General features: G+C 45.0%; 1 protein-coding gene across 7 annotated transcripts in view; it reads right to left on the reverse strand.

Annotated features, from left to right (window-relative positions):
- Positions 1 to 12,381, reverse strand: part of SLC4A7 (solute carrier family 4 member 7) — a 137,849-nt gene that overhangs the window by 86,684 nt on the left and 38,784 nt on the right. For 2 of the 7 annotated variants that reach the window (XM_050708547.1, XM_035556365.2), the window contains exon 1: positions 4,294 to 4,526. The exons of 2 other annotated variants lie outside the window; for them this stretch is intronic. In XM_050708547.1, the coding sequence (XP_050564504.1) occupies positions 4,294 to 4,341 (48 nt within the window). In that variant the 5' untranslated portion in view covers positions 4,342 to 4,526. Of the gene's footprint in view, positions 1 to 2,251; positions 2,345 to 2,489; positions 2,615 to 3,386; positions 3,602 to 4,293; positions 4,537 to 12,381 lie in introns of those variants that run through there. 3 more of the 7 variants (XM_035556366.2, XM_035556367.2, XM_035556369.2) reach the window with 3 other exon arrangements.

Here is a 12,381-nt window from a genome sequence, read left to right on the forward strand (position 1 = left end):
AGATATGACAAACTCACAGGGTTCCTGCACTGTGCTGAACTATGTAGTACAGACATACCCTCAGTTACTCTTGTCCAGCCATAAAGAGAAAACACTAGTTCCAGCATATGGTAATATGAAAAAAATGTAACTGTAGCAGCATAAATGTCCTCCAGAGATCTGTCATCTGACCTACCATCACAAAAGCCACATGTCAAATAGGAAGGCTAGTAACCACACAGTGAAAAAGTGTTCCCTTAGTTCTAAAAAAGTCACACAAGATGTGTAAAGATATGCAGTAGTCAATTCTGTAAAAACTTTGTTTTACCATACTGATGGTACTCACATTTTCACATGTGAAGAACCACACAGCTAAATCAAACCTTGGAAGGCTTTTAAAAAGGAACTGTTTCAATAACCACCCAAGAGATATACTTTAAAGTTAGACAAAGTTACCAAGCTGCCTGAAATGCAGTAACTAGACCAAAGCTTGGTTCTGAAACCATGTACTTCAATCTAACTGCCACCAAACACCTGGTTCTCCTTTGAAATATATTCATGAAAATTAAGTTGTACTTGAGGTTTTTCTTGAAAAGAAAAAGCAATTTGCATTTTTGATGACTAAACTGCTGAAACTGTAGTTGCCATCAGATTCTGACAGTTAGGCTAATTTTCATCAATCTGTATATATTGTTATTTCAAGTGGCTCTGATTTCTGTTGCCCTACACTCCCTCTAAGCCTTCACAGGTTTTGTTACACATGAGAAAAGTTGGAGTACCAGACACTATCTTGTTGCATTAAAAAAGGCATTGGGATAACGGGATGGGCAGACTCCACTGAAGTGCTGATGTGTTTGTGAAGTGAAATGCATCTGAAAGAGTCTTAAAACAAAGCCTAAAGTAAAAGGCAGAAGCTGTCATTGAAACATGATTGCTGTTCAACAGCAAAGCCTAAACCCACCTGATAATACACACACACACACACAGCTGTTGAAAAATAAGTGGGAGCCAACCATGTAGTCACTTCAGAAAAAGCAGAGGGACACTAATGCCATCTTCAGCAATATCTGGCAGACCACATTACTGACACGCTTCAACTAGGAAAGACAAAAAGAAAAGCTTCTTCCCCAACAAGAGCCACTTTCAGTTCTATTATCACTGACAGTAGGACTGTGATAAAAACAGATTTGTTTCATTGAAATGGGAAAAAAAACACATGCAAAGAACCATATCACCCATTACTCAGCCATACCACCTGGTCTACAACCTTGTAAACCCTTTATGAAATACACAAACCAGTATCAAATACCGCATGGAAATTTCAACTTTTTTGTTTCAGGATAACACCTTTCCACAATATTACCTGAAAAATACGCAGAGATAGAACTTTAATGTAAGTTCTTTTAAATGCTACTTATGACTGCTTAAAAAAAATGCAAGCTATGCAGTAACTAACACCATGATAGAAACATGGAGTGAGAACCAAGATCATTGGTAATCAATAAAGCTTTTTAATACCATTACTAACTGTCAGATTTACCACTGTGTAGACACCAAGAGACTAACACGCTGCAGTCCTACTTTAACAAACCCCAAAAAAATGAACGTGTTACGGCAACACAAAAAAAAAAGGCATAAAACACCTCTTCCTTACACTCTCATAACCTCCTGAATTTTCAATTCAGACTTCCTGAGGTTGTTTCTCAGCTACTTCTTAACTTCAACATGTATCCCTCTTCCAGTACTTGTCCAACCTCCCCTTCAGTCCACAAAAACTTCTTGTGTACACATCATATACCTATGTATACCCTGCAAGCATACCTGTGAAATCCCTACACTGAGTGAAGAACTGCCTGCTTTTGTTAGCTCTGAACCTATGTCCTATTGCCTTCATTTGACAGCTCCCAGCTTGTGTGATTTGGCCACGTGCCTTCTTTTCAATCTCTATCTGCTCTCTCCACAGTAGTTTTATAGAGCCTTAACATATCATCGTCCCATCTCCAAGTTATCTCTGCTAGGCTGACAAGTCCTAGCCTGTTGAGTCATTTCTCACCTAAGAGCTAATTCATACCTTGTTGCCCTTTGGTGAACCTTTCCCAATAATAATGCCTCTTTTCTAAGAGGGGAGCTTACAGTACTTAAGGTATAGGAGAACCATGGATTTATGCAGTTATTTATCTTTTCCCTGTTGTATTCTCTATTCCTACCATGTTCTGATCATCAGTTGCTCTCTAGTTGTAATAATTCTATCAGGCATCTGTTTCACACACACCTCTACACCTTTTATATACATGTTGCCACCAAGCAGTCTCCTCAAAAAAACAATGTCCTAAGAAGTTGATGATTCTCTTCTTTAAGACTGGACCTAAAATATAAAACAAGCAAGGTTAAAATGTATTTTACACTTTTGATGAAATAAGCCCCGGGGGTGGCACAGAGGTGCCCCTCCATATTAAGAGGCACCAAACTTTATATCAAATAGCCCATAAACGCAGAACCATCTGACTTACCAAAACTGGAGGAAGACCAAAAAGGAAGTTAGGGAGGTCATTTGATTGTGCTTCTTTGTTTTTAAGCCACAGCACTTAATTCACACTTTCTGCGGAATCCTTTCATCTTACAGAGATGTTTATTTCTGAAAAAGCCATGCACGTGTAAGCAGTTTCAGAAAGCTCTGCTAGCGGAAGTAATGGCCTCTACTACCAGAAGCACAGGAACACAAAAATTAAGTCAAGCTGTACTGTCAAAAGAACTTGTTTTTGGGATTAAGTAGTGTTATACTAGAACATACAAGAATCACAACAAATCCAATGTTGCTATACTATGTAATTGCTCAAAGATCAGCGTGTCCTGTCTTTTCTTTAAGCCATTTACTTCATGTCTTCCCTATAAATTCCCTTCTTTCCTCTAGCTTTTACCAATCTTTCTGTTCTCCTCCCTCTTTTCTGACATCTTCATTTCTGCCTCAGTTACAATTACCTCCTGGATACCCTTCTGCACCAAGAGCAGGCTCCTGACTAGCCACTGCTGTTGCAAGGAAACCACCCTGGACCGCTCCAATGAGCGCCTCAGTTCAAAGGGCCTCCATGAAAAACGACCATGCAGCAGTACAGTGGCTCATGTGGCTGACCTGAAAGCCCCCTCTTAATTTCTGGTACAACAGAATCTAAATGACTCCTGCTGGGCCTGACAAAGCTGTGCTCAGGGCATGCTGACTTTCACAAGCCTGCAATCCTCTTTGCATTAGGATTCACCTGAGGGTAACCATTAGCATCTTTCACATTAACCCCATACGTCCGAAGCCCAACAATTTTGCAATTTGCTCCACGCAGCCTAGCACCTCTTTACTAGATGGAAGTGATTATATGATTCTAAGCGCCCTCCTGCCCGCTAAGGAGAGAGCTCACCTTCAGAGAGTCGAGGTAGTTCTAACATGGATTAACCTGACCAAGCAGCTTGCTTTCACTAAGAATTTACCCTGAATGAACCAACACGAATTCAGAAGGTGCCTCTTCAGGGGCAGCGACAAGACGGCGGAGCAGCAGCCTAAAATGGATTTATAGAAGATGAAGAGGTGTGCAACTGCTCTGGTTCCTGCAGCCGACAGAGGAAGGCGGTAAGAGGGAAGATGCGAGCCCTGCGGACAGAGTTGTTAGCGAAGCTCCCGCTGGAACAAAGGGAAGGCGCCCTCGTGCACTGATGTCACAGGAAGCCAGCACTTCGCCGGGCTGCCGGTTCTGTCACCGCGCCTCGAGCCTCTCCTGGAGGAGCAGCGGGAAGATGGGAACCGGCCCGTCCCCAGCCGTCCTCCCCCGCCCTTTGTGCCACAAAGCACGCCAGGAGGGACGGAGGCGAGGCTGCTGCGCGACGCCCCTCGGGGAAAAGGCCCCGGGGGAGACTCTCAGAGCAGAGCCCGGACCTTGACTCACCCCCGGCGAGGGGAAACCACCGCCGGGGGACCGCGTGCGCCGCTCGGCAGCGCAGGAAGCGGGGCACCAACCGCCTGCCTCGCTGCGCTCGCCGGCCCCGAGGGAAAGCGGAGCCGCCTCGGAAGCCCTCCGAGCCGGCGCCGGGCGAGGACGAGGGGGAGCGGGGCGCTCGCCGTGCGCGGGGCCGGGACACGAGGCCGCCCCCGCGGCGGAACAAAGACTGGGGGGGGGGGGGCGGCCAAGCGCCATCACGCCGCGCGCACGCGGCGGCCGTTAACGGGCAGCGGGGCTCGGGGGCCGTGAGGTGGGGTCCCCGCCGCGCGCCCCCGCCGGCCGCGCGCTCCCGCTTCCCCGTTGTGCGCGCCCCCGCCGCCCCTCCCGTTACCGTGGTGAGCAGCGGTCTCATCTGCTCGCCCGCCCGCTCCTCTTCCATGGCGGCGGCGGCGGCGGCGGCGGCGGCGGCGGCGGCGGGGAGGAAGGAAGGGACCGGGTGCCGGGGGGCTGCCTGGCGGAGCGGCGCTCGCTGCCCACGGGACGGGACGGGACGGGACGGGGCAAACGCGACTGCTCCGCCGCGCCGGGGGCCGAGCCCAGGCCGCCTCGGCTCGCCCCCTCCCCCTGCGCGGCCGGCGGCGCCGCCAGCCAATGGCGGGGAGCGCGGGGAGCGCGGCGCCTCCCGCCGCCACCGCCCCGCCCGCCGCGGCCCCCCGGGGGCTGGCGCGGCGCTGAGGCGAGGCTGGGCCGGGCCGGGCCGTGAGGGGAGCGGCGGCCCGCGAGGAGCCGCGTGGCAGCCGCCCCCGGGAGCTCCGCCCGGCAGAGGGGAGGCCCCGCAGCCGGGCCGGCGGTGACGGGGCTCGGTGTTGTGTGGAGGTTTTTCACCGCACGTGCCCGAAGCCGGTTTTTTTTGTGGAGGAAAGCTGAAATAAAGTAACCGTGATAATGCAGTCGTTTCCAAAAGCTGAGTTACTCGCCCGTCTAAACAGTCCAAAAGACCTCTGCTCAAAAAGCTTGAGACTGGGGGTTTAGGGTCGAGGCTGCGCTTTCAGTCATCTCCCTAAATTATTCTTCTGGTGGAAGGCTGCAGGAGGAAGGAGCAACCCGCACCCGCCTCACTCGTATAACTTCCCCTTGTCTGCCTCTAGACATCGCGCATGCTGCCAGCACACGGGGTTGGAAATAGCTTGTGCCCACGGGACCAAACATGCACATACACAACAGATGAGCCATCCCTTTGCACTTAGTGTGCTTGATAACGTGCTGGTATCACCCTGGGGCTTCTCCTAACTACACCTACTGTAGTTTCGGGGAGGCCCACATGCCCCTTTTTCCACCCTAATACCCTGCCCAGCAAGATGAGGTGGCAGCCTTTGTTTGCCCAGGACCTCTGGAACTGAGCTGTCAATGAAGCTCGAATATTGTAAATGTAAGAAGTTGGCGTGCACCAGTCAGGCACATCCAGTGCAGCCAATGCACCACAGTACTTCTGGGATGCGTTCGGCTTAGCACCTAGTTGCTACATATGGCATGTGAACTCTGGATGGTTTGGAAAGCTCAGGAAGATGAAAACACCAGTGACTTTCACTGTGGGCCTGGTCCCAGGTTGTCTTCTGAGAGAGATGAAGTCTGAATGGATCACTGAGGAGGCACAGAGACTGCAGGATCACACCATGTTCTTTAGAGAAGCAGCGTAAAAGAGAGAGCAGGCTGACGTAGATATGACACGGTCAAGACAGATCAAGGGGAAGAATTAGACTGTGTCTCAAACAATCCCTCTCAGATGGAGATAAAAGAGCTGCTGGTCTTATCAGTAGCTTTAGAAGCAGCAAACGAAAGGAATGCATGCATCAGCAAACACCATGCTGGACTAAGAACACTATAAAAGGAGGCTCTGTGGAGCCCGCAGACAAAAATGTAAACCTGGCTGTAGAGGCTAACCAGGCCTCTTCTGCTGCCTACCAGCAGGAGGCTTAGCACAGCTTCTCAGAGCCACTCGCTTTGGAGACTGGCCGCAGGCTAGCACAAGGCTCTGAACTTTTGCCTGGGCGTGGGCAAGAGCAGCTGGTTGGTGACCAGTACTCGCCTCTGTGCTTCCAGTAAAGGCACTGGCAGAGGTAGATCAGTCTGCAGGTGAAAATAGTTGACCATTTCTCTAAACAGATGCAAATGTCCCGGAAGGAACAGCAGGTGCACACTGCTGGATGGCGCAGGGCACAGGTGGAGTCCTGGCCATGATGGCAGAGCTCCTGACCCAGACAACTCAGAGGAAGCTTTCAAATAAATGACTTGGCAGGAGTCTACACCAGGTCACTATAACCTGTAGTTTGAGGAACATATCATTACTGTAAGCTATAGCTGCCTAGCTGTACAGGGCAGATGAAGTAAGGCAAGCTGTGTAGAACTGATTGAGCAGGGAGCAATCTTAATGCACTCTTCAACCAAAGATTAGGACCTGGTTCATGTCTCAGCTGAGTTTGACCTCAGAGAGAGTTCAAACAGTGAGACTAATAGAGAGAAATAAAGCACTTTGCACAACCACCACAAAAGCAACTGTGTTATGAAGTGCCTTGCTACACCTGTACACAGAATAACTGTGACCCATTCTGTCCTCTCCTCTTCCAGGAGCAGGAGGGCTGGCAGAGTTTCAGCTCAGACAGACCGTTGAAAATGATACCACACTAGGCAGCATGGGTATAATGGGGATGAATTGTGACCAGCTCCCACAGGACAGTCCTAATCAGTGCTAAATCAGTGTCTTGGGAGGGAGATCACAGCACTCTTTCTTTGATACTGGGATGAACACAAGCCATCTTCACGAGCACAGATGTACTCCATTCTCTGGGGATACAGCCCAGAGAATAGTAATATCTAAAATAAGGATTTCACATAATATGCACCAAATGGCAGTATTTGGTGAGGTTCCTGTGGGGACAGTAGACAGTTTCTGAAAACCCAGATGGACAGAGTCAGAAGAATGTTTAGTCCATCATAAAGGAGGATACTGACATCAATGTCAGTTAGGTTTTGGCATCAGAGGTTGTTCCTTTTCCATTATCCTCCTGATCTATTAAGAGGGGCTCTTCCTCTGGCAGAAAAGTGATGCTTCAGCACTATTCTCCATGGCATCAGAGAATACCCAATAGATCAAGGTGCAGTACAAAAAGAGCCCAGCATTCGTTCACCATACTTCCTCTGGCTCACTGTACTGAGAACACTATCTCCAGGTGAACACCCAGTCATTTGCTGAGCTGAAAAACTTGTTTGCGTACTGCATTCCATCAGGTCACTGTATGTATAACTATAGCAGAAAAGGCTAACCTGGCTTCCCCGCATCATGCTGCCTGAGTGAAAAGAAAGTAATGCCCCTGTTTACGTGAAGTTGACCAGAACTTGGTAATGTCCAAAGCCTACATTTTCCAAAACAAATGGTGTTGAAATAGAAACAAGCCAGCTTTATGCATATGCGAATAAGTGCAACTGTTAGTGACACACCAGGCAACACATGAAAGGAGCTGCACAGGTCTAATGTTGCACTGGAGAAGTGGATCATCAGTATTTCAACAATATAATGCACCTGGTCCACCGAGAGTGGCCTGATGATGCTTTTCCTCTGGTCCACTTCCCCCTCCGCCCCCCAAACACACATTCTTGGACATGGATGGAAGAGGCAGAAATTGTTGGATAAGTCTGACCTCTGATGAGGAAACAGCCTGTTTCCTTAAGGTAGAGCCATCAGCATCAGCTTCGCACCTTATACTCCTGCTGTTTCATTTCTTGCCAACCATCGGGCATTTGCAGGGCCGAAAGGAAGGAAGTTAGTAAAAAGGAAGCTGGTAAAAGCACCTTCCATCCAGGCTGACACCAGCATCCCATCCACTCCAGTCATCAGCTGCTCTGGCAAGTATGACCTCCGGCAGGAAGTCACCACAGACTTCATGATCCGGATGACAAGACCACATTTGATGGGCCATTACGACAGTCATGACCAGTGCCAAAGCAGACTCCTTCTTGGGGTTTTTGTCTGTTAGTAATGGCTGTTCTCATGAGCTGACACAATATCATTAATAAAAACATTGACAATTGTGGGGAATAACTGTGGCAGATAATCACAAGATATTATTTTGGCAGCAGTTGTGCCCCTAAGCAGAGTCCTAAGGTTAGTAAAGAAACAAAATGCTAGGGAATCAGTATTCTGTCCCTGTCCCTTTTCTCCCCATAGAAAGCAGAAACCATTTCCATGGCTAGGACAAAGTCGCAGACTGAGGAACCACCAATGGAAAGAAAACAGGAGAGAGGGGTCGAGGAGGGAGGAAGATAAGAGGTCTGGCCCTTACTGAGCATCTGATGGTGGAAGAAAAAAGAAAAAAAAAACTCAAGAAATGAAATCACTTTGTTAGGATGAGAGGGATGCAGTATGCAAACAATTGGTTCCCATAGCTGCACTAGGGCAAAGAACATAAAAACAGGAGTAACAAATGTCAATCAAAAGGGATAAGGGCAAAGACAGGCACAAGTACTAGTGCAAACAATCACAGGTGCAGAAGGTAACAGGCAAGAGAAACGCTTGGGCAAGGTGAGAAGATTGGCTACAAGCAACAGAGTGTAGAAAAAGACGCTGATCTCTTGAGGATCAGAAGGGTAAAAATCAGATGATAAAGGGGAGGGGGTAAGACAGACACAAACTAGAGATGCAAAAGTAGGAGGTGGCATTTTGGCCTAATACGCTGAAAGAAAAAGAAAAGGTTCTAGGGAGAGAGGAGTATAGCAGAAAACTGAAGAGTCTCAGGACTAAAACTTAACAGGAAGACCACTGACACTGAGACGGACCCCTGCTAATGTCACACTTTTAAAAATGCAACTCTCTTACATGGTCAAATAAGTTGTTAATTCTTTACATTCCAAGTACTTGTTTATCAGGTCCAAACTGTGGAAAGGCAAACATACTTGCAAATAAAGCTAGAAGATGTTGTATTTTGAATATCCATGTCATACAATACTAAATGCCCAAAAAAAAGTACCAGTTGCAGGTGTCTAAAATTGGAAAGAGAAGATTAGTTGAAGCTTTCAAAACTGTTTGGCTAGCCATCTGCAAAAGGATTAATACCCCTTCCCTTACTTGTGAAAGACACCACGAAGGTCAACGTGGATGAAACAACCAGACATATAAAGCTGCATAGTAGTAAAAGAATGAAAGAAAAACAATAATTCCACCCCTAGAGCAGTAAGCAATAAATGCAGCCCAAGGCTGTACGACTAAGACAAAGCATTGAGAAGGTGTTCATTAAAAGAGTACCATCATATGTTTGTGGGGGTGTGCATTGAATGAAGAATAGTCTTGTAACAAAAAAAAAAACAAAAAAAAACTTAAGCAACTGTGGAAATAAAGACCATCTCACAGGATGTATGAACAACAGGGCAACAGGGTCAAATAAAAACCTGCATTCTGGCAAATCCCAAAGAAAGATTTACAAATGTTGATTGCTCATCTCTGCACAGTATGTGAATATAATATTAAATTCAAATTTTTTGACTAAATATTAATTGTATGTATGTATTGTATACCATTGCGTGGCCAAAGATCAGAATTATTCTTGTTGCTTTGCAGATGATTTATTGTTCTATGTGGTTTTTAAATGCTTATGAAGAAATAATCACAGGCCTGAGGAGTTCATCATCTAAGGCTCAGAAAAAAAGCAGACTAGAGGACAAGTGCAGCATGTTTGAGGTGCACCAAAATTACCAAATTCCAAGATGAGGCGTAATCAATACCTCTCCTAAAACCACTTCTGTTGTGATGCCCTCAAAAGAGATTTCAGTATAAACAAAACAGTGATGTCACCATTATTACAGTCACTAACTTGAATTGGTACAGGTTTAGATGAGTAAAGTAAATTTGAAAGGCATACAGCAAGTCAAGACGGGTTACTTAGGAAATAAAATCACTTCCATTTCATTTTCTCTCCTCATTTCTCTGGTCTTTATAAGATCAATTGTCTTTATGTTTCTTTGTTCTTCCACATAAAGGGAAAGACAAATATGCATTTTTAAACTGTTATGCATTTGAGGTGTTACACAGTTCAATAAGGGTTTTCTGTCTAGGGAAATTTGTTTCAGTTACAGTGTCTCTGAAAAGAAGAACAGAAGAGAAAAAAAAAAATCTACTGCTTAATCATTTTCAGGTATGTCGCAATACTAAAATCAGTACAGAGCTCTGACAAAAGGAGTTTACTATCTTCAGTGTACAGAACATGGCCATTTTAGAAGGCACGGTCAGATAGTGTATGAAAGGTCTCTGACAAACTACCGAACATCTTGGTTGTGTGTCCATCTATTGCTATTTTTTCCTCTTTAGTTCCAGCTTTTCTCAAGGTGTCAACTTTTTCTGAGTAGAGTAACACAAACAAGGAATTTGGCGATCAAAATTAGCAACAGAAGACTTTGCAGAAAAATTTCAGTTAAATTTCTATACATGTGAAAATATATGCAGCTGATTTTTAACAAAAAATGTGTATTTCTTTCCCCATCCTGCTTGTGTGCTATATGTAAATGTAAGAAATTTCTGTCACCTATATAGAAAAGCAGTGAAATATATACCCAGGCTTAATCATAAGTTTAATGGTTACTAGTTTAAGTTGACCAGCTCAGCATCACCATGTACAGCTTACAACAAGAGGAGGCCTTCCTGACATTCCACCATTGTTTAGCTCTATGGCAGACATCGTCTTCACTCTTTCTCTAGGACACAGAAAGGAAAGGTTGTTTAACTTAAAATACAGCATTGGCACAATTTAGGCTGGACAAAGTTTCTAGACACCAGAAGAATGAAGGTCTAAACAACCCTTTCAAGATAGGTCTGGGGCAACCCTGAGAAAGCAAGAAACTACCTAATTTAGGATAGACCTCGAAGTAGTCATTAAGCATGTCAGCATGTAAGTGCCTGCAGTAGGAGAGGACTCTTCCAAGAAAAGCTTCCAAGAAGCTCTTTCAAATCCTGTGGTCTCACATATTTCTCTTGCAGCACTTGTTCCTTATTATCTATATAGGTTCTCAGTGTAACATTTTAACCTCACCTATGCAGGCCATCAAATCATCAAAACAACCAGCACTCTTTATTATAGCACTAGCTAGCCTAAAGCTCCAAATTTAACCTTTAGCCCTGTCCTCAGCCAAGGAAGAATATTAAAGGCTAGTCAGCTTCTATAATTTTTTTCCTCATGCACAGAAAGAAGATAGCAAGTAAATAAATATATTCATATATCCTAGGTTCCAGGTAGCTGAGGTAAATTGTGCAATATGGGACACCAAATCTCTTTTCCCATAAGGCTCTTTAGATGATCCCATTCTTCCCACACAGTTTCTCTTCCATCACCCCAGGGAGCTTAATCATACCTGTTGTGATGAAAAGCCAGCTTCTAAATGAGTTTGGACACCCTCTGGACTCAGTTCCAAAACGCCCAATTAACTATATGCCAATTATTTAAATACAAAATGCCTTTAGAGTTGGCATTTCTGTCTCACAATGTTGTTCCACAAGGTCTTCACCCAATATCTGGCGACTTTACCTTTAAAAGTGGTTGTAACATCATCTGCATTAGCATCATTTTCCTTTCTTTCAATAATCATCGTAAACATAGAAGACTTTTTCTTAATGTTTTATCAGCAGAACCGTTTTTTTACTCAGGACACCATCAATACCTTAATTTTTGTTTAAAAATACTATGCACCTGGGCTAAAAAAAAAAAAAGACACTATGTCTGTGTAATTATCACCGTACTGAATGAAGTATCTTTATTATGTACTGAGTTTTCGATTCAGTGTCATGTTTTTTTCTTTCTGACCAGCAACAAAGCCAGAAAAAGATTTCTAACTTCAGATACTTGTATATTTGAGAAGTTGCAGCTTTTCAGAAGTAAGGTACGTAGGGACAGGTAATAGCCACTTAATAAAGTCACAGACCTTTAATATTTAAATATGTTATTATCATAAATCAAATTATCATAAAATATTATGTAATTATAGATTGAAACTTAAGTGTTTTACTGAATATCTTCCCATCCATTATACATTGCCATTTCCAACTCTGGAATACAGGGACAGCCCCATATATTTCTAATTTTCTCCACAAGAGTAGGGAAACCTTTATTTTAAAAGAGGAATTAAAAAGAAGATCAGAGAGTTGGCAAGAATATTTCAATAAGACAGGGAGGCAACTCTTTCACTTCCGGCCTCCCGAGAGAACAGATTTGAATGTTGTTTCTTGCCGAGCGTAGACAGGATAGTAAAAAAGGTGCTTGTTGCTGAAGGACATGACTGATGCAAATGAGGTTACATGTCCCACTAGGCCCAGTTTTGTGATATTCTGGGGGAGGAAGTGGGTGGCCTACTTCGCTTCCTCCCTCACTTACAGAGAAATACTTGCTGCATACATTATTATCCCCACTATCTCTGGTTTTCTGGCACTGATAGAGGAGCACAA

This window comes from Cygnus atratus, chromosome 2 (genome assembly GCF_013377495.2).
Source record: "Cygnus atratus isolate AKBS03 ecotype Queensland, Australia chromosome 2, CAtr_DNAZoo_HiC_assembly, whole genome shotgun sequence".
NCBI lineage: Eukaryota > Metazoa > Chordata > Aves > Anseriformes > Anatidae > Cygnus > Cygnus atratus.